The sequence below is a fragment of the Sceloporus occidentalis genome, unplaced genomic scaffold (assembly GCF_023333645.1).
Source record: "Sceloporus occidentalis isolate IW3139 unplaced genomic scaffold, rSceOcc1.0.p SCAF_15, whole genome shotgun sequence".
Lineage (NCBI taxonomy): Eukaryota > Metazoa > Chordata > Lepidosauria > Squamata > Phrynosomatidae > Sceloporus > Sceloporus occidentalis.
This window is the reverse complement of record NW_028316995.1, coordinates 4,710,588-4,734,247: the sequence shown is the minus strand read 5'-3', so window position 1 is coordinate 4,734,247 and position 23,660 is coordinate 4,710,588. Positions and strand designations below refer to the sequence as shown.

General features: G+C 40.3%; 1 protein-coding gene across 1 annotated transcript in view; it reads right to left on the bottom strand.

Annotated features, from left to right (window-relative positions):
* Positions 1 to 588: 588 nt before the first annotated feature.
* Positions 589 to 23,660, bottom strand: part of LOC149303171 (stonin-1-like) — a 50,737-nt gene continuing 27,665 nt past the window's right edge. The window contains exons 3-10 of the mRNA XM_089481358.1: positions 17,401 to 17,502; positions 15,635 to 15,752; positions 13,602 to 13,618; positions 13,148 to 13,241; positions 9,871 to 10,454; positions 3,991 to 4,230; positions 1,322 to 1,411; positions 589 to 696 (exon numbers count right to left, since the gene is read on the bottom strand). Of these exons, the coding sequence (XP_089337484.1) occupies positions 589 to 696; positions 1,322 to 1,411; positions 3,991 to 4,230; positions 9,871 to 10,454; positions 13,148 to 13,241; positions 13,602 to 13,618; positions 15,635 to 15,752; positions 17,401 to 17,502 (1,353 nt within the window). The remainder of the gene's footprint in view (positions 697 to 1,321; positions 1,412 to 3,990; positions 4,231 to 9,870; positions 10,455 to 13,147; positions 13,242 to 13,601; positions 13,619 to 15,634; positions 15,753 to 17,400; positions 17,503 to 23,660) is intronic.

The following is a 23,660-nucleotide window of genomic DNA, read 5'->3' as shown; positions in this document are numbered from 1 at the left end:
TTGTAGTCAGTAGACGCTCAATCAAATTCTATAAACTTAGATTCAACATTTGAGTCAATTGTTCAAACAAAAAAACAGTAATTTGCATTATCGGGGACATTAACATAAGTTTTCATAAAACTGTAGGTCAATCTGGATCTTTGCATCAAGTGTGCAAAAAGAAACGTGTGAATATTTTGTCTGAAAAAGCAGAGGTTATTTATAGAACAAGGTTTTTTAAAGTTACTAAAGAAAATACTACTGATAAGTTACCAGATTTTTTTTTTTTAAACCTATGCTTTATAATGTACTGACAAAAGAAGTATAGGCAAACTAAATAAAAGTATAGAATGAAGCAAATTGTTTAAATTAACAAATGAAAACATATTACATCTGTACCCCATACCAAAAAAAAAATCAGCAATCCAATGCTTTAATATCAGAGCATACTGATAACTCAACTGAGTTTTGGTAACACAACAAAGTCTACTATACATAGCCAAAGGGGTTTCATGGACAAAACCGATTCTTACTTATTTTTTTTATAATATTAATGAAAATAGAACATCATTGCATACAATTAACACATTATACAGGATCAGGCATAATTTACCATTCAGCTTCCCCGATTGCTTTAGAAAACACATAGTCTTTTCCTCCAAAGCTCATGACTCCATCTTTTAAGTAAAATTTCCATTTATTTTTACTCCGGTGAATCTAACAATTGAAAAAGAAAATTTATTACTTACAGCAAATTTAAGGATGCAATATAATTTTTTTTTTTTTTTTTTTTAGAATTTATGCTATGTTAAAAGGATGTCAGTTAAGAGACTTTGCTAAGCATTTTCTACAAGGGCCAAACGGGTTCTCCAAGAACAGGAAAGTTGAAGCTGCAAAATCATAAAGAAATTTTTAGACTTGCTTTTTTTGTAAAAAATGAGTGCCGGTACTCATGTTTCATTTTCTTAAATATTTCATTTTCTTAAAAAAATAAAAAAAATAAAAAAATATTATATATATATATACACACACACACACACGTATATATATATATATTTCTTATATGTGTATATATATATTTCTTATATGCACACACATATATACAGTATCTCACAAAAGTGAGTACACCCTTTACATTTTTGTAAATATTTTATTATATCTTTTCATGTGATAACACTGAAGAAATGACACTCTGCTACAATGTAAAGTAGTGAGTGTACAGCCTGTATAACAGTGTAAATTTGAAATGTAAATACATCTTAATAAAGGAGACAGAATAAAATGGTCACAGACTGTGTACAATACAATGCAAAATAAAGTCAAACTTTATACCAAAATGTACCTTATCATACTGACAAACTATAACATTGTCAGTGTCAAATAGGTCTGGAACTTCTTGTTCACTCACATCATCCCCAGAATTCAAAGGGTCCTATAAATAAACAAAATTAAATATAACAAACAGTAACATGATAAGGGAAGTAAATTTATATAATAGACCCCTAACTAATACAAAATAACAAATGTGTAGCTACTATACCTACTAGAGGACCTAAAGATTAAACATTTGCATCTCAGGATATTTACTAAAAATATTTGTGGTTAACCCCTTCAATCCCAGGAGTTTTTGGTACCTCAAAGCCCAGAGCAATTTTGCCATTTTTGGGGTATGTCGGTTTAGCGATTATTCTCTGTTCCTGTGAATAGTGTACCCATGTAAACTATATATTGTTTTTTTCAAGGAGAGATTGAGCTTTCGTTTGATACCATAGTTGGATGATTAGCTGAAAACTTAGAATGAGAAATTTAGTAAAAACTAGCGAAGATTAGAAAAATAAACAAATTTTTTTTTACATTTTCCCTCTGAATCCTCACAAAATTAGGTAAAGTGATGGAAAATCCCCTCCAAGTTTATCAATTCAGGTGTCCTGATTTCAGAAATACCTAATTTATATAGATTTTCCAGACTTTCCCAGCACCAGGGAGCATACTATTAGGTGTACAATTTTGTATAATTTTTATGCCTATGGCTTAACGGGTTTGGGGGTTGTGAACGGGGGCAGGAGGGTTATACTGGCTAGATGTTATGCTAGGGCAATGGGAAGTAAGGTTTTTTTAAGAATTTTTTTTATTATCTTTTTTTTATTTTATTTTAATTTTTTACATTTTTTTTTTATTTTTTATATTTTATTTTTTTTTACACTGTAATGGTAAGAGGTCCTCCTAGGGACCTCCTGAACATGCCAGTGATGGCACAGTGACATCACAGCTCACCTTATAATTTTTTTTAGTATTTTTTATATTATTATTTTAATGATTTATTTAATATTATTTTTAAATCACTAACCGGTTTTTTTTTTTCCAGCTTTTCTGTTACAGGACGGGGCGTGAGAGAGATGGTTTCTCACTCCCCTCCCCGCGATCCCGCTGCACCGATCACACTGTGATCTCTATGCAGGTCCTCACAGACCTGCATAGACATTGTAGCGTCTCTGTGCCTCATCGGAGGGCAGGATATCCCCGCAGGGGATATCCTGTCCTCCGATGACCTTCCGGGTTACGTCAGCATAGGGGGTTGGTTCCACGAGCAGAAATCTCATGGAAACCAATGAAATCAATGAGGTCTGAGCTAGGGGATATGCAGACAACTCCCTTACTAACAACTCTACCCCTTACCAACTGAGAGTTTACAGAAAGCTAAACTCAAATTAGCCAATACCCCAAATACACAGTGCCCGTGTCCCTGGTGGAGTGAGTTAGGTAACACAATCTGATAATCCATTGAGTTAACCCTGGAGAGCCACGCATATTATATATCTATTGTGACATTCATGTAGGATTGGTGGTGGAAGGGAGGTATGTTTCTCCTAGGTTCCTTTCCTATGTGAAGTAACACCAGAGTCTTCCACCTGCTAGGTGATTAATTTAGGTGAATGAGAGGGCGGATATAAAAGGGAAGCCAGGAGGGCAGATAGCTCTCTCTGGCTGAGGACACAGACAGCCTGTCTGTGGGAGAGACATGTGAGTAAAGGTTGCTGGACGTATTGTGTTAAGTTGGCAGAGAGAAGCTCTCCAGCTGGTAGTGAGGGACATCCCTTGTATAGTAAGAGCCGGACAGGCAAGGTATTTCTTTTGTTGCTGTGTTGTTATATTTCTTTTGTCTTTGCAACCTTTCCAATAAACCTGACCCAGTGTCAGATTGCACAAAGTTACTGCCGTTTGCCTAGTCTGAATGAAGGCGGGCACTTGTCCCTTGACCTCAGCGAGGGGCGATCCCTGACCTATCTCACGATATCTATATATGTGTGTGTGTATATATTATATATATACATATATATGAGACATACACACACACCTATATGTGTGTATGTATGTAACACTACTAACTTTAATAATAACCGACAGCAGCTCCATAGTTTAAACCAGTTTAGCTTTTCCACCAACACCTTGGTAGCCGAGTTAGGAACCCAATGATGTGTTTTGTATGATTGTCTTGCAGCATTACACAGTTACATTTAAGCTTATCGTCTAATGGCCCGACACTCTTGCGTAGAATTATCCAATACAAAGCAGAAGTCACGATTCCTTTAATGATGACAGTTCATCCAGGTCCTGGTGCAGCAAATTTTTCACCAGATCATGACACTGTCCCACGACACTTAACCACTGGTAAGAGATTCCTATTGTGGAATGCATTTGCTTTTCACCAATATGAGACCATCCAGTGAAGATACATCTCTGCTCCTAGGAGCAGAGTGATTTGTGTCTTGCCTTGAACCCCATGTTTGCTCAGTGTCTTTTTGATGGTGTATGGTTTAGATGCTTCAGATGCATAGATGATGTTCTACAAATTACAACACGCACAAAAAACAATCTGACCAAGTATGGTCTACATATGGTAATGCAGACAAGGGCATACACATTTCATACAACCATGAGTGTTGCTGGCAATTCATTTGTAGGGATAAAGTAACATAGCACTTTCATTATATAAAGTTAATGTAATGGTACCTCTTCAATGACATCAATCTCTGGATCTTCATCATCACTGCTATTGCTGGTTGAATCACCAGATGCACTGTCTCCCTCTTCCAGAGCTTTAAGATCTTCTGTGTCAATTATGCCAAGAAATTCATTCTCCTCTGCATCTCTAACAGTTCCCAGTTCTTCATCAGAGGAAGTGTCACCAGGACCATCTAATTGGATTAGTTCTATGTCTCTAGGAACCCCATGGTTGTCTAATGCAGTTACCTATGGAAACACATTCTTTAAATTATCACCTTTAACAGTAAAATATCCTTTTCGATGTATATAGAAGCCTAGAATTAGGCAGCAGACAACCACTCGTCCCATTTAGTCTGGTAATTTTTTCCTGATGTACGACTCAGGTGTTAATCAGTAAATTAATATACTCTCCTTTAAAAGGTAAACTCCCCAAGGACGCCACCATCCCAAAAGAATATAAAAATGGATGTCACAATCCACTGAATCAGAGGATATGGAGTTAGAACTAGGTGTTCTAGGTGTTTTTTGGAAAAATACACGCAGCAATAACATTAATTATGGCTACAGCCAACAAGCATCTGCTACACACATATGCGCGGAAAGGTCTGCTTGCTGTAGGTAGTTAAACCTCTGATAAATGTCTGACCATGATGTATGACAGCACAAAACAATGTAGAAGCATAGCCCATTTGCCACACAACCTTACAGCTTCTACATCTGTGCTATTAGCAGTTGTCGTTAAAATTACACTTTTTCCCTTCCATATTTTTAAAGACCACTGCACTAAACACGATGTTGCAGCATGATGAACACAACACCATCATTTAGCCCCCTTTCCCATCCTTAGGAAACAAAATCCAACAACCTCCACCAATTCACACAAGACCTGGTACACCCCTGAACCTTTATTCCAACAAACTCCTACAGCAGGGCTCGACAAATCCCAGGCGCCAGGTCGCCATGGCGACAGAGCATTTTGTCCTGGCGCCTAGGTGTTTGTCAGCCTCTTACATCCAGAGACAGCACAGCCACTCAGAGCCCGCCCCCGAGCCTGAGATCACTCCCACGGAGTGATCCTGTAGGCTGAAAACACGGTTGCAGGAAAACCAGCAATCGTGTTTTCAGCTGCCACAGGCAGCTTCAGGGAAGGGGGTTGTGTGTTGATTGGGTCCCCACACAAGTGTGGGGACCTGACCCAACACCCTCCTGCTGCCTGATCGCTCCATGAGAGCGACAGTGCAGCGTTAACCCCTTCAATGCCGTGATCGTGGCATTTAGGGGTTAATTCCCATTTTGTAAGGGGCTCTGCTGCTGGTGGTCTGCCTGGAAGCCCAAGCAGACCAGCAACAGCAAAAACGAGCCCCCACAAGCCCTTTGATGATTCCTGTAGGCATGGAAGCCTACAGCAGTCATCAGAGACTCCCCCCTGCAATGGCTGGTCTATAGACCAGCCATTGCGTCCCAGCTGCCAGAGGCAGCTTCAGGGACAGGGGGAGAGGGTTCTTCGGTCTCCACATGAGTGTGGACACCAGCCCCAACACCCCCCTGCTGCCTGATCGCTCCCTGAGAGCGACAGTGCAGCATTAACCCCTTCAATGCCACAATTGTGTATGACACATTCATGGCATTGCAGGGGTTAACATTTGTCCCCACAAGCTTGCGGGGAGTAAATATCAGTCAATGCTGTGCTCCGATGGAACATCAGCATCGAAAGAGTTAAAAATAAAAAATAATGTATTTTTTTTTAAAACAGCACTGACCTAAAAGTCCAGGGTGCTTTCAGGTCAAATGCTGTGAGTTTAGTAAGTGGGCTGATGATGATCGGATCACTCCTAACCAACTGTTAGTTTAAAAAAATCCTGGCTCCTAACTTTTTTACCTGGCGCCTAGATTCACAACAAATTTGTCAAGCCCTGTCCTACAGACCGCCTGCTCTTCTCATGCACACAAGAAAATCCAGCAGCTCCTATCCTTCCGTTCAACATACAAAAAAAAAAAAAAAAATCAGAAGCTCAGCATTTCCCCTTATATGTAACAATATCCAACAGCCCCTCTGGTACCTACCTTGCACACAAGAAAATCCAGCACCCCTGTCTCCCTCTTAAACACACAACAAAAACTAGTAGCCCCTGTCCCACCCTTGCACACAAACTCTGCCAGTCCAACACCCACTACATTATAAAGCCACCCATCTACCCTCCTTCTAAAAACAAATAAATTCCAGCAGCTTTGCACCCCCTACCACACACAATCATCTAGCACCAACTTTCCTTGCACAATTTGGCTTTCCACTTTAACATATAAAAACCCAGAAATTGTCTTACCATAAATAAATTTTCCCCAAATATAGTCGCAGTACACAAGGGTGTGCTCTTAAGGGGACAAGTAGTCTGTAAAACTCCTCCTTACCTATAAAATATGCCCCCCCCCTCCCAAGCTCCACAGACACAACAGAGATGCTCAAAAAATGTTTTAGTATGTAGTATGGGAGGGAAATCCATACTGCCGCTACATTTGGGAAAAAATAATTTACAGTAAGAAAATCTAGTGGCAGTACATGAGGGATATAGATCTGTTATGCAGTGCCTGTAGCACCTTTAGCCCAAAATAAGATTCAGAGGTGGAAAAAACGTCTAGCCTGCAGCGGCTCGGGAATGTATTAAAGGATGACCAGGTCACTGCTTTGCAGAGATCTTCCCGTGATGCAGCTGCTTTTTCAGCCCATGATACTGACATGGCTCTTGTCGAGTGAGCTTTAACATGAATGGGAGAAAGTTTACCACTGATTCGGTAGGATAACTGAATAGTGTCTGTAAGCCACCTGGCAATAGTTGCTTTTGAGGAAGCCTTCCCTGCAGCTTTACCAAAGTAGTTTACGAACAGAGTGTCAGATGTGGGGAAATCAGCCGTACGCTTTAGGTAAACATGCAGTGCTCTTTTAAATTCTAAGGTATGCCACTTTTCTTCTTCTGGCGATGACGGTGGTGGATTAAACTTAGTTGGTACGATGGGTTGATTTATATTGGTTTTGGATATGACTTCAGGAAGGAATGTTTGAGATGCAAACCAACTTTATCTTGATGGAATATGGTGAAGTCTTAGGAAGAAGAGAGAGAGACTGTATTCACCGACTCTTCGGGCCGATGTGATGGCCACTAGAAAAACCGTCTTCAGGGACAACATCTTTAAAGAAACTTCTTCCAGTAGTTCAAATTGAGCTGCACAAAAAAAACGAAAAAAAAGACTTCTTGGGTGGACGTTTCAAATTTTCAGCTTTAAAAAAATCTTTTAATAAGAAGATTCAAGGCCAAATCAACTATTAGAAAGTGACTTGGTGTTGGAGGGAACTGGAAAATAACCTCAGAGGGAGAATGGGGGGATGTTGAATCCATAGATCCAACACCATGAGAAAAGCTTTTTCCATACTCTAAGGCATATACTTGAGGTAGACTGTCTCACTGAATTAAGAGGAACAGATGCCACCTCACCTTCTACACAGTGCTCTTGAAGAATTATCCTTACATAAGCCAAGCTATCAATCTGAACATGGCTACAGTTTCTGGGAGTAGATCTCTTTTGTCTAGCAAGCCTTCTTTTTGGGGAAGTACCCAATATGCAATTGTGAGCTGTTTTAGTTCCGAAAACCAGTTGCGGTTTGGGCCAATATAGGATTATTGCCAACACCCGAGCCTTGTCTGTAACTATACTCGAGATTAGAGCCACTGGGGGAAAATATATGCCATCCTGAAACTAACGGAAAGAGAACCCGTCTACAAAATTTGGGAAATCCCATCTGTAAAGGGGTGCAAAGATCGGTACTTTTCAGTTTTCCCAGAGTGGCCATGAGGTCTATTTCCGGGATGCCAAATCCTGAAATCAGAACAGAAAACATCTCGTGACTCAGAGACCATTCTGTTTCAGACCATTTAATTCTGCTTAAATCGTCTGCAGTATTATCTGCTCCCTTTATGTGAGTTGCTAAAATTGCCATCAGATTCCTTTGAGCCCATTCCATTATCTCTGTGCATGAAAACTGTAGTTTCCTGATCCTTATTCCTCCTTGCCCGTTTAGGTATGAGACCAAGGTGCGGTTGTATGATTGTAACCTGACCGCTTTCTTTTTTATCCACAGAGAAAAAGCTATGAGGGCCATAAGGACAGATTTTAGTTTCCTGAAATTTGACGATTGTGCTGTGTCCTCCAGCGACTAGCACCCCTGTCTGAATTGTTAATGTAAGTGGGCTCCCCATCCAGTTTTGGATATCTCGGTGGTAATCATAACCCTCTCTGGAGGTTGAACAGGCATGCCCCTGGAGAGATGTTCCGAAACTCCCACCAATTTAGTTGTGCCAGAACCCTCTTTTGGTATTAAAAAAACAAAACTTATTTCTTCATTCCACAACCAATGTTTGAGAATTTCCCATCGAAGAGGTCTCATATGAGCCCTTGTCCATGAGACTGCAGGCATAGAAGCTTTTAATAGACCCAGAACGCTCATAGCTTTTCTTACTGAGGAGCTTTTTGAAGAGTCGACATTTCTTTTAATATTTTTTTTTTTTTATTTATTTGGAAGGAAGAGGCGGAGTGCCTATGAATCCACCAGAAGACCTAAAAACCATAGCTTGGCCGTTGGCATCAGATCGGATTTCTCCCAGTTGATTACACGACCATGCTGTTGAAGAATATGGTTCTCTGTAGATCTTCTTGAAAAATTGTTGGCAATCTTGCTTGATCCCAGGCAGCATCCCGTGCGCCTCACCTCGGCTACCGTCCGTGACGGGGGGGGGGCATATTTATAGGTAAGGAGGAGGGGATTCACTGTTTCACTTATGCTTTGCAGGCTACTTTCCCCTTAAGAAGAGTGTACTGTCACTAGATGTAGGGAAAAAATGATGCATCCTAGACACAACAGGATTTGACAAGCATTGACCCTTGCACGCCATCCATCACATCTCTCCCCTCACTTTGAAAGCAATAAACGTCAACAGCTCTTCCAAACCCATTGTACACACCACAAAATCTGGTGGCTACTCCAGCTGCAACCCCCTTTTACTGCAGCCACTTCCTTCTATAAATCAAAGCACAGTACCCCCCCAATAGACTCTGCTCTCCCTTGCACACAGCAACTGTACTCTAGTTGCACAACAAATCAAGCTGCCCCTGTCCACACTGCATCCAACAAAATCCATAGCCATCCTCCCTTGCTTTAATCAAAACACAGTAACCCCCCTATCCGCAGACTCTACATCTCTGCACACTACAAAATCCACCTCAATTGCATACAAACAAATTCAGCAGCCCCAGGTCCCCTTTGTACACACACCAAAATGCAGCTGCCACTCTCCCATTTTGCATACAACAAAATCCTGAAATCACATACCCTTTCGTAAGTAAAAATCCGCCTTTGCACACCATCTTGCGGCTCTCATACTCTCTTGCACAAAACAAAATCAACTCCTCTACCCCCCTTGCACTCAACATAATTTGATAGCCCCTGACCCATTTGCACATCACAAAATTCAGCAGCCACTGACTCTCACTTGCAAATTTCCCTTTTCTTGTGTGCAACAAAATCGAGCATACTCTGACCACCGTCCTTTGCAAATGACAAATTGTAGCAGGCCCTGCCCATCTTGCACACAACAAAAGCTGGAAGGATTTCTGCACCTTCCCTTTCTGGTACTGACGTGCCTGTTGATCATACAAAAACCAATACACGTCTTTAATACATATATAAGCAAATTTATTTTGAGCATATTTCACCAAATCAAACTTAGGAAGGCCTTTCCTTGATGCATGTATTTGCTGTCAAGTCTCTTATGTTGGTGGAATAGACATCAGACATTTCTAACTAGTATTTAAAGCTGAACACATAAAAACCCTCACCTCATTTGGGATGTTTAAGTTGCCATTGTCAACAGGAATAATTTCTTGTACATCGTCATCCAGTATGGTGATTTGTACATCAGTATCTGGAACCTGTGACTTTAACGGCAGTGTACAGTCATGTGTTGAACTTCCTTGAACTGTCTGTGTCATGGTTAGGTTGTTCAGCATAGAATCAGCATTATCAACTAACGGTAATTCGGTCTGCTTTGAACTAAAGAGAGGTGGCAGCACATCATTAAAATTAGTTTCTGCTGAACCACTCAGAGGCTGATTAAACCCATTATTTGTAAGATTTTCCAGCATATCAGACTGAGTAAATGAAGCCCCATCGGCATTTGCAAAACTTTTCTCCACGGTGCTCTCTGCTTCATATAGGTCGATTACTTCAGAGGGTTTTTGAACCAACGGAGCTTGCTGCTGCCATTTCTGCCCTGGTTGCGCAGCTGCAAGCTGGCTGTTAGCTGGTGGTGCAGTAGGATGACTTATGTGCTGGAAGTAATGCTGAACTGACTGCTGAAGAATTCTTGGAGCTCCAGGTGCTTGAGTAACCATTACAGGCACAGTAACTTTGTACAGCTGTCCTACACAACAACAAGCCAAACAGTAAACATGTTAATACGTGCATACACAAAATAAATTTGTGGATAAATGATAGTTTTTAGTAAGCTTCAAGTATACGTGTATTATACGGAAGAAAAAAATAAATAAAATGTTGTATAATACCTTTGGGCCTGGGGGTTTTCATAACCAAAGGATGGAAATATGTTTTGGCATTTTTACCATGTTTGTTAAGCCATGATTCTCCTTTTTATACTATACTAAAATAGAAAAAAATAGAGATTTTGCGTAAATAAATATTGTGTAAGTTGCAAGGTGAGCGATCCGAGAGCCTACCAGGCTGAGGTTTCTTCTGTCCATCTGTAAACTTCTGGTAGGTGTCAGGTGGCAACAGGAACGTAATGCCCAATTGCATGATCGGGCATTCTTTGAATGACTGTGTACAGGCACTCGCCAATACTGGCAACCAACCATGGTCAGATGTATTTTCACTAAACCAGGAGTTGGTTTTAACAGGTAGCCCTTAAGTGAGAAAGAAGGGTTGAGCTGGTTCAGCATACTGCATATTTAAAGAGACAATCTAATGTCCCTGACAACTCCACTATTGAAGAACGCATATTTTCCTGACAACTCCACTATAGAAGAACGCATATTAAAAATACTTAAATACGCATTCTTCCAAAAAGGAAAAAAGTGGCAGGGAAGTTCGAAAACAATGGGGCAGTTTCTTTACATTGATTGACAGCCTAAGCAGCCCTGCAAGTAGCCAACACTGGAGATGAATGGAGACAAATAAATGCATTTGGGGGTATTATGGATTACAGTGCATATGATGGCTAGGGCATCAATTTAATGTGGGAAGATCATGGACACTGAATATAACCGTCCACTACACTCATAACTCTACCAGTGAGGTATTTGGGGAAAACTGCCACTCCAAGGTAAAGGAGGAGCTTTTGGTGGGGGGCTAGCAATCCACTCTTGTAAAAATCAGCTTTCTACAGAGATAACTGACTCTTAGTCTGGAAGACAAAGGATTTTCAAACGCTTGATGCTGGGTGGTGAAGCCAATAAGATCACGACCCTTCAACCGAAAGGATCAGCATCGCTATATGGAACAAGAGAACCATGCACGAGTCAGGAAAGATAGTGCAAGTTGCAGCAGAGATTAGGAGTAACAACTAGATCCTACTAGGCTTTGCAAGAGACGACAGGACAGTTGTTGCTGTACTCCGGCCATAAAGAGAGAGACAACCCCACACACAGGGAGCAGGCATCATGTTTTCAAAGCAGGCACAAACAGCACTGATAGAACGGGAAGTGTATGGCCCTAGGATAATCACTACATCCTTCAGAACCAAGAAGGAGACGATCAAGTGAACGTTGTCCAGTAGTAACACCGAACGTGAACAACTTATAGGGAATCATGCGCTGGGAGAGATGAGCAAGAATAGAGATAGATGTGTTTCAAGGACTTCAAGGCCAAAGAAGACTTTGAACTGAACAACAGTTTTTCAGTACTACAGGAGCTGTTCCGAGTAAGAAATAGATAGTCCCCTCAACAGATGACAGAAAGGCACTTAGACCACCATGCTAGGCAGTCCTGAGAGTCAAGAAACACCAGCAGAAGAAGTGGTGGAGCTGGGCGGAGCACTTTGAGGAACTCCTTTACAGAGCAGCACCAACAAATCCAACAGACATTGACCTTGCCAACAAGGACACCTTGATAAACTGCGACAAGCCAACCAGAGATGAGACCAAGAAAGCCATTACCCTGATGAAGAACGGAAAGGCGGCTGGACTTGACAGAGGCCCATAAAACAGACCTAGATTCCTCAGTGGAGATGCTGTACGCCCTCTTTAAGATATGGAAGGAAAGATTCCGGATTGGAAGAAGAGATACCTCATCAAGATCCGCAAGAAAGTGCGGTTCAGCAACTGTGCCAACTACAGAGGAATCATACTCCTTTCAACGCAAGAGAAGGTCCTCCTCCTAAAAAGAATGAAGGCACTCATTTAGAGGTTAAGGCAAGGATCGGCAAAAGCAAGAGTGGTCTTCTTATAGCTCAAGAACATCTGGAGCTCCAGAGAGCTGTCTTTGGCAACAAAGGTTTGCCTGTTGAACTCCAACGTGAAGTCACTTCTACTGTATGGAGCTGAAACCTGGAGGTAAAACCAAAGGACTCTCCAGATCCACTGACCAGACACTGTCAGCAACACTAATCTTTGGGAGAGACCTTGACAACTCCCAGCAAAGGAAGAAATAAGGACGAGAAGATGGGGCTGGATAGGGCACATTCTAGGCAAGCCGCCAACCAACATTACCAGACAGGCACTGAGGTGGGACCCTGAAGGCAAGCAAAAAAGCTGTACACAAAATACCTGGTGTCGTGACCTCATGTCTGACATCAAAAAGATGGGATACATCTGGAACCACTTAGAGAGAACGGACAAAGACAGAGGTCTCTGGAGAGCTGTAGTTGGGGGGTCCATACCCTGGCAAGGGTGATGGGCATAAGTACATTGATAATGTTGCTTTATTTATATATTTTAAGTTTCTAAATATATCTAATATGTTGTTGCAGCTGTTCATACATACTGTTCTCACAAAAAGTTCAAGACACAAATAAAGTGATGTTATCTTCTAATAATCCACCATCTAAAAATAGATGTTTTGAGTTAAACATACATACGCACATGCCTATTCACCACTTACCGGATGCAGTTTGCACAGTCATTCCTGCTGGTAGGTGAATGGGATAAGTTAACCCAGGTGGAAGGGTAAATGCTCCATTTGTCCCGGAAGAATTCTGAAAAAGAATTTTAGCATGGATTGCATTTAAACATGCCTTAGATTTTATGTTTTAAAAAGTTATGTGCAATAAGTCCTGCTATTATATACCGTATTTAGTAGAAAATGAAGATATCTCCAAACTAACATCTGCCTAACAATCTAATCGAAGCGACAGTAAAAATGTACGCAAACTTTCATCTTATTCTGTCAAAGACGTCATCTTTTTGCAATTCACTTAACAAACCTTCTGTCACATGCCTTCAGCGTTTCCTTTTATGGGACATACAGAAATCCCATCAGATTGTGAAGTCATGTAACACGCACATTCAATGACACATGCATTAAAATAGAGTTTAACATTTAAAAAGGAAAATACCTGGTTCAAAGGCATTTCTAGAAAGAAAGTAAAAAGGGCATTACATCACTAAACCAATCCGAACCAAGACAGGACTCTTACCATTTCATTTGTTGCAAAATTCTGTAAGTTTCTCAGACCTGAAAGACATTAAAAATGATTTAAACTGGTTTCATTCTAAATCACAGAACTGTATGAAATATAATACATTTGTTGAACTATGATGTGCCCTATCTTACAGGGAGTTTATTGCAAACAAGAGTACAGATAAATTGTACACACACACGGAAAAAAAGAGCTTAAAACATTTTGCTTCATCCCCTTCTGTTTGATATCATACATATCTTAAATATTGATTACCTACAAGAAAGATAATGTGAAAAATAGACAGTTAAGCGGCCAGCCATCATCCATTTTTTTTTATTTTTTTTTACCATATGCGATTTTCCAAGGCGGAAAGAATACTTTAAAAAGACAAAATTATTAGTTTTTAATCATTTCAAATAGACTCCAGCACAGTGTACGCTAAAAAAACAAACACGTGCAATGCCTTGCATTCTATAGACAGAAAACAAGATTGGCATGTATGCAAGTTTAAGTTTAATTGGCTACAATGGGAGTTTTACAAATATATTATTAATGCATGCAACAAGACCGACTTCAATACGCATTTTACATGAAAAGGGGGCTGGAGCAGGGCTGCCATGTCAGCAATGTTTTCCAAGACAGATCTTTATATGTAACATGTAAATCACTCCTCTGCATTAGCGGATATACAAACTTTATTTAGTTATTGATTTCTCTTTTATACAGCAGGGAACTCTATATGTGGTGGCTAGTAAAATTGATAAAAACGATATGCATGCCGGCTAGTGTGTTCCTTTAAGAGTGAAATAAAAAAGTATAACACATAACTCTAACCATATGTCTCAAACTTCATTTCATTTTCATGCAAACATATTTCTAATTATTGCATTTAAAATAATCATTTTGACGTGTTTTTTTTCTTATTAAAACTTTGCATCTTTTTCAGTATCTTACAAGAACACAGATGTTCATATTCAATGTCATTTGCACTTTGCTTGAACCCCATAAATATTCAAGTTATTTTTCTCAGTTTCAATGTTTTGACTTTATAAAAAGTAAAATGCTCTTTATAAAGTGTAATTATGCTATAAAAAACATTAACACTATTCTCACTGCAATGACATACAATATATCCTAACCAATCACTTCTGGAATGATCTATTTTTCTAGTACTACAAAATATGTGGAACAACAAAAATTAGCACTAAATTTAACTTAAGGTATTTACAAGTGAGAATGTTGTTGTATGGCATTTCATACTACGGATAATAATACAATAGACATAGTATGTAGGATAGAGGATTTCTACAACTGAGATTATAAAGAAAAAAAGTCTAGTGCAAAGAAATAAATGTTGAGAAATTAGCAGAAAAAAATAAATTGGTTCTTATGGTAATTATATCATTGAATTTGTGCCTCCAATACGATCATTGTTAAAATAACAGTCATATAATCTAAAATATTTGGTGGAATACCCATTTCCAGGTAAATAATGGAAAATATATATAATGTGCTGAGACAAAAAAGTATTTTCCCCTTCCCGAATTCTTTTATTTATGCATATTTGCCACACTGAAATGTTTCAGATCATCCAACTAAAGTTAATATAAGACAAAATATGACCCTAGTAAACACAAAAAGCAGTACCTTAAATGATGAGTTCAAGTATTGAAGTAAAAAAGCTATGAAACGCTACCTGGCCCTATGTGAAAAAGTAACCAAATCAACCAAATTTAAAATTTCACTAGACACACCCAGGTGTGTTCAACAATATACAAATCTGACAAACTTATACAGAGTACATTTAAAACATAGCATTATGTCTATATCTGGGTAGTTTCAACTGACCAACCCCCCCCCCATTTCTTTTTTTTTTCTATCTCTGAAACTGGAAAAGAACAGTATTACTGAAACTGTCCTCTATTTTTACAAAGTCAAAGGGAATCCAAAATAAACAGAAAGCCAACCTGTTGCTGCATGAATGGACTGATGTAAATGCTGTGGCAGTTGTAGAACGAATTGCGGTGCGCTGTCTCTGAAAAAGCCTTCTGTGGCTTTGGACTGCATAACTTTGGTTTCCCACAGCTAGGAAATACAAAATCATATCTTAAGCAATTACCGAGACTCTATTAAAACAAGAACGAAAAGAAACTAGGATAAATACTTGCTGTGCTAAAATCCATGCAGACACAGAACAACTAACGTTTATAGACAGATGACAAGAAAATATGAAAGTTCTAACAGCGATTATTAACAGTAGTATGCACATTAAAGATAGCCGAGTAGTCCTTGTAGAATTTTCATGTGTTCCCTCTTGCAAATGCATTCTGCAGAACCCTGAAAATGCAGCGCTTTATTCTGATGTAGGCTGACTGGACTAGACAACTGCTGGCCCCCTGAGTTCAGGGTTATTGAGTTACTTGTTTTTCCACTTTTCTTGTTTATAGAGTGTGTCCTCTATTGTCACCTTTGTAGCAGGATTTCATTTTCCCTATTTGGCCACTTCTTCTTTCATTTGTTTTGCCTAAACATATCCCTACGGCAGTCACAGCTGCTGCAAAACCAGTTATAGTTTGACCTATTGGGCCATCAGGCTTCTCAACGTGCCACTTCATCTTCGTGCCACTATGGAGCACTGTGTCTAACTGGCACAGACTCCATAGTGACCTTACTCTGCACCAAACATGCAGAGTACCAGGTTAGGACATCTTAACCCAGTGCTCAGCATGATAAATGGCAGCCATATGCATTTACCCCCCCCCCAATTACTGTATTTGCTCGATTATAAGACGACCCCTAAAAATTTGAATATTAATTTAGAAAAAAGAAAAAGCCTGAAGACTACCCTATAGGAAAAAAAGTTTTATTAGTAAATATTAATTCAGATGTAAACTAATTTGATATATAATAAAAACTATGATTGTTTTTATATCCTTTTATTTGTCAACCTGCCCCCCCAGTTATGCACATCTCCCCCATGGCTTGCCAGTCTGCCTCCCTGATATGCCCTATTACCCCCTGTATGCAGCTCTGCTTCTCTGATATGCCACCTTGCCCCCCCCCGATATGTCTTATACCCTCTATATGCCAATCTGCCCCCCTGATATGCTTTATACTCCCCTGATATGCCCCCCTGACTTACCGATGTATCCCAAGACTTGTCCCCGTGATCCAGACTCCCTGGTGTCAAGTAGAGGAAGCCGGCGGAAGTCTGCCCTCAAACTCCGCAACTAGTCGACACTTCCGCCGGGGCTTCTATGTATGAGCACTGGAAGGAGGTTGTCTGCGCGCATCGCACAGACGTCCACCGGCTGCCAGAGAGGAGGATCCAGGTCCCCTGCAGCGGTGCAGGGGATCTGGATCTTAGTCTTGTAGTCAGACCTCTATTTGAGGTCTGATTATAAGATGACCTCGAATATAAGACGAGGGGTATTTTTCAGAGCATTTGCTCTGGAAAAAAAAAACTTGTCTCAAGCAAATATGGTATTTGCAATGCAGAAGATGTGTTAGGCCAAACACATCTACTGACATGTGATATAGTAAGCTTTTTCCATTTTAAACATTTTAAAGAATACATATTAAAAGTACTCACAAAGTACAATATACTTCCAATTCCAAAATGATGTTATGTAGTCACCATACTAAAGTTCTTATATTTTAAGAGCATTGGAAAGCTCTGCAATACTTATTATGATATATTGCAAGGTTATTGGTTAAAAGGTTATAGACTTACTTGTTTTAGCTCTTTCAAAACATGTTCATCAACACCTTCTTCAACAAATAATTCCCTTACTCCTTCAATTACATCTTCAATAATTGACTTGTAAAGTTTAGGCTATAGGAAAAAATAAAACATACAAATTAGAGTCCTGTTGCCAATCTCACCTGAAACCGATCTTTAAACAAGCCTAACCAAATAGCTAGAAAATGCAAAGATAATTAAATTTTTAACGGGGCTACAGAATGGTCCTCTGTACTTGTGCTCCGCAGCATTAAGACAACTCCAACTCAGAAAACACGGTATTCGAATAAGAAAAAAATGTGGTTTGGGAAGAATGTGTTCTACAAAAGGAATCTACGAAAAAGACGTGAGAAGATATTAAAGTGGATGGAGCCGGATGGAGAATGGAGCGGCTGCACCCATTTAAGGTCTTACCACATACTGTCCATACGGGTAAGGTGTCTGAAAGTATACATTTGCAGGCAGGCATCAACTTTCCTATTGGGGCGATTAGACCCCCCAATTCTGCCACTTCTCAACGACCCCATTACAACCAAGGTCTCTGATCTGTCCCTAAATGGTCCATTTACGATGAACTGCCCCCAGCTTCCAAAGTATGAAGTACCTGGCATCCTGCCACTTAAAGAGACAGAGCACCAGAATATATCTCCTAACATATTCTGCAATCTAACAGATCCATCCTCAGTGAATAGTAATAATCAGCAAAGTCAATATGCAGTCAATACGCTGTTCCATCTACAATGCATGGAGGCCAAGGAGGCTGAACTATGCAGGAGAAAATTATCTGTGAATGCCATGACCACTAACATTCTAAGCAAATCCTGGTTTTCTTTAGCCAGATGGCAACACTGGAGGCAATTGGCCATCAAGATTAAAGGGGTACTGTAGAAAATAGGTTTTCTATTACATAATGTAGTTTCTCCAACAATGATTGCCAATAGAAAAGAGAGATAAACACTACGCTAAACACACTGTTTGAATTAATGAAGGAAAGACTTCCTCACTATGCAGCGAAACATCTGTGCCTCATAACCAGATTTGTGAAACCCCAGCGACAATCACACTACATGTGACAGATTAAGGTGCATTTATGCAACCTTTTGAGTGTCCACACGTTCCCCACTTGGCTACCAAGGACACAACCAATGCCATGGAAAAGATTAGATAAACAAACTGCTCCACACCATACCCTAAGGCCCTATCCTACACCTATATGACGCAACACGGCCTATGTATTGTATTTTTCAAGGGAGGAAAAAACTTCAATGACTAAAGACTGGCAACTATGACTCTCTTGCTTTTATACTATGCATGACATGCTGTTAGAAACAGTTGGCTTCTATATATAGACTATTTCTGACCTGTTTTAAAGGCACAGTCCAGCCATCATATGTAATGCATATGATACTGTGTTACCTCTAAATTTTGTGCTGTTCCCCATCTGTTTCCTGTACATGTTTCGTCAGAACACATCTGCTTTGGCCGTATATAATTATTGCCAGTAAATTCCTGCGCCAGATTAGCAAATGCCGAATCTTTGAGAACATCTAGTTCTATTAGTAAAAACTCCATATTAATTCCCGTCCACCAAATAACTGCTCAAAGTAATGAGATAAAACACTACAGAGCATACAAATGCATCAGTTACACACATACCTGTTTCCAAAGATTACACTGTGTACAATACTTTTTAAAAAGCACATTCCACCCGGAAATTGCCCCATCTCAAACCACTTTCCACCCACAAAGTGCTCTCTCAAACCACTTTCCACCCACAAAGTGCCCCATCTCAAACCACTTTCCACCCACAAAGTGCCCCATCTCAAACCACTTTCCGCCCACAAAGTGCCCCATCTCAAACCACTTTAATCATATCCCATTAAATGGGACATTGCCCTGACCACATAAGCCTGGGAGTTAAGGCAGGACTGCTCTGATAAATTCAGAACTGCTAGAAGCTATAATTCTGCTGAGAGCAGAGAGTGCCTGTGAGAGCTTCAGTATCTCATTAAACACATATGTAAAAACAGACTTTTATAACTAGTTTTATGCGCATGTTCTGCTAGCAACTATAACGACTTCCATTCAAATGCTATCAACAGCCAACCGACAAACCACTCGGGTTAGCTTCAATCTAAACGGACTTCCGGTTCCCAAGTAGGAAGCCGAGTGATAAATAAGTGAGGGCCTAAATCCATAAAGCATTCTCCGTTAATAAATGTGGCATGCACCCACACCATAATCTTGGTGAGAAGATGGAGACGTCCGTCCTTACCACAGGGTTTGGATTCGACGAGTGCGCCATGGCTGCCTCTCCTAGCAGGCGTTTGCGAGGGACATCCGCTCCTCCCAACTGCTCCTCTGCACCTGTCAACGCCCGCAGCGCGTACCGCAACTAAGAGGGTCACGTGACAGCGACTCGGCAACTGTGCCGGCTTCCCGTACGAGGGTGTCACGTGACCATCAGCTCTCTGTCAGGTAATTTCCTTAAAATGTTTGCGAAGAGAAGTTTATGCGGTGAGCGGGAGATTGAGAGTCAGAGACCGTGACTGGGCCTGGTTTATAGGTTTCTGGACTCTTAGTGAATTACCATTTCAATATCCATCCTAAGTGACCCTATTTAGGCAGGGCAGTCCCTCTTTGGGTGCAAATCCCTCTACCCCTGTTTGCTAGAAGCACATAAGAGTTAGTTGGTATACAGTTGCCGCTCCGGAAATCAGCATTCTATGGAGAGGGTTGTGGGTGCTACCTTCCAGGGGCCATACATCTGATTTCTTTATTTTGCCCTCCCTACAATGGCAGAGGAGGCCCTGGATTAATTATACAGGAAGGGCCCATTCTGTGGACTTCTTGGCTTTAGCAACACTCTTTGCCTCTTGCTGTCTTTTTCCTTTGTGTTCTATTATGTCCACCTCTTTGGGAATTTCTTTTACATGTCTTTTTCCCATCTCACATTTTTTTTCTACTGTCTTTCCCTTTTTTCTTCTATCTTGTCTATATTCTAACTTCTATTCTGCATGTATTTTATATATATGTATATGTACAGTGGATATAAAAAGAATACACACCCCTGTTACAATGCCAGGTTCTTGTGATTTTAAAGAATGAGACAGATCACCTTTAATGTGACCTATAACATCAACAATTCCATTGCAAAGCAAGCTGAAATCTTTGAGGGGGGAAAACTCAATAACCTGGTTGCATAAGTGTGCACACCCTTAAACTAATACTTTATGGAAGCACTTTGCAAATCTGTCAGATTAGGAGGACATCTCCCGTGCAAAGCCCTCTTCAGATCACCCCACAGATGTTCAATTGGATTCAGGTCTGGGCTCTGGCTGGGCCATTCCAAAACGTTAATCTTCTGGTGAAGCCATGCTTTTGTGGATTCGGATGTGTGCTTTGGGGCGTTTGTCGTGCTGAAAGGTGAAGTTCCTCTTCCTAACAGATGCCTGAAGGTTTTGTGCCAAAATTGCCTGGTATTTGGAACTGTTCATAATTCCCTCCACCCTGACTAAGGCCCCAAAGCATGATGCTGCCACCACCATCCTTCACTGTGGGTACGATGTTCTTTGGGTGATGTGCAGTGTTGTTTTTGCGCCAAAACGTACCTTTTGGAATTATGGCCAAAAAGTTCAACCTTGTGTCCAATACAGCCTAACCAATGACAAATGTACATTGAAGTTTTTTGTAAGAACTTTAATATGTGTTCTTTACCTTTAAGGGGAAAACACTTACCTTGAGGAGAAGCTGTAGCCCCTGAGCTGACATTTCCACTATCCATATAAACTTTAAGCAGCAAATCAGTGATAGGAACAGGATCCCATTAAAATCAGAATGCTTTCTGCACAGGGTGTCTCGCAAAGATCCCCTAGACCTCTTGTGTTAGCCAGTGTTGGGGTTAGCTGGAGGTGAGCAGACTCCTTGAGCACAGTGATTCAGCCAAACACATCTGCAAGCCAAGCGGCTTACAAATACATCTGTTAACGCCTGGTGTATAGAATTGTACTTTCAACTGTGCAATTTGCTGTTAAAGCATTATAATATATACAAAGTAATTGTGCAATGGGCATTCATTTCAGTAGGGCTGATTTTATATTCTTTTATCAGCCATTTCTGAAAATGTGACTACAAAAGATACAGATCATGTCAACAAGTAGGAAGAGAAGCTACTATGCATACCAGCAAAACATAGTAACACAATGTACGGGCAGGCATCGAATGTGGTTGTCAATTATGAGATATTTTCCACTCTTTGGGTTGCAGGACCGTTTATAACAGGCACTACTTCTCGTTTGTCTTATTGTTTTATGTTGGATGTATACAATGGCATATCCAAGAGACGCATTATCTACGTCAATTACTGTATGCAATTCTTCGTAATCACACACTGATTCAAATATCTAAATAACAAGTTTAAATTATTTGAATGCACAGAAATACTCTACATTGTAATACATATTGCTTATGAACATGTCACACCGAAAAGGGCTTTAAACCAGTTGAGATCTGAAAATAAATTGCATTCTCAATAATACGTTAAAAATATGAGAGAAAGTGAATCCAAAGCATGGCTATCACTACCATCTACAGAATCTGCCAAGAGAAAAAATATAATTTGTCTCAGCTGATTATAAAAAAATTGCATTCCCTGGGTTTATGTGTAGATATCTCCAAATGGCAAGAATTCCTTGCTGCAATTACGAATACATCAAGATGTGAACAAGTTAAAAAGTAAAAATGACACTCATAGTTTAATGGGAAGCATTGTACAATGTCACCTTGGTTACAAGCCACGGGTACAGTGCATGGTGTATTAATCATTCTGCATAAGGAACTTAAAAGTAAAGTCAAGTTTACGGAATTTGATTCACTCATTGCTAGTTTTGCTCTGTGTGTGTGCTGTATTTGTGCAACAAAGGTTCAGGAACACATTTAAAACGGGGTCACTTAAGCAATATGGTTATGAAATGCTGTGTATTTCCACATTACAATAAAAAAAACACCAAAAATCCATATACAGTTTTGAATTACATCAAGTAAAATTAGAGCCGTAGTTAGCTCCTTTTGCGCCTGAGGCAAGAATGGAAAATTGTGCCCCCCACCTATTTTCTTTTTTTACAGAGGTTATTTTATTTACACTGCCTTTACACATACCTGCCCATAAACACACATATACACATACACTGCCCATACATGCTGCCTTTAGACACGCCTGCCCATAAACACACATATGCACATACACTGCCCTTACACACACATATGAACATCCAGATACATAAACCAGCTTACAAACATACATATGCCTACCTGCTCTTACACACACCTGACCATACACAGTGCCCGTACACACACCTGCCCAATAACACCTATACACATACACTGCCTTTAGACACACTCGCCCATTAACACACATATACACATACATTGCCATTACACACACATATGCACATACATACACACACACCAGCTTAAAAACACTAAAATACGCTAATTGTAAAGAAGGTCTGAGATGTGGAATGGAGCTGTGTGGAGTCTGGCTACATGTGTATCATTGTACTGCAAAGCTGGAAAGAAAATTACTGCAGATCTGAAGTGTTAACATTATATAAATGTCCTCAAAGTTCTGCTCTTACACATACCTACCCATACACAAACCCAAGCTCACAAACACACACATATACAGTATATATATATATATATACACATACACTGCCCTTGCACACCATCTCTTACCTTTCTCATCTTCCATCCTCCACCCTCTATCCGATATCCTTTTGTGGGAGCGCGAGGTCTGCCATTTCAGACCTCTGCTTTAGTGCTCCCTCATCACTTTGCACTGGCTATTGATGCATAGTGCGGGGATGATGTCATATCCCGGCGCTCGGCATCATTTGAAGCCGGGTTCTGAAGTGACAGACCTCGCATTCCCCAATGTTGGGCTGGTTAGAGGGGCATTGTGATCTCCCCACCCACCCCTGCAGCTGCTGATGGGGCGGCTGTGCGCCCCTCGTAGCTGCACCTGAGGCGTGTGCCTCTCTCGCCTCACCCTTCCTATGGCCCTGAGTAAAATGCGTGTCCAGTGGTTAGCGTCTTTAACAGGACCTAAAAACAATGGATTTTGGTTCAATGACCAGTATTACTCTTTATTTCTATTAGCCGTGGTGATTAACATATGGTTCGCTATTCAATGACCTGCGTAAAATTAATCATAGAACATGCTACAGTTGGAAGTGAATCATCTCACTGTT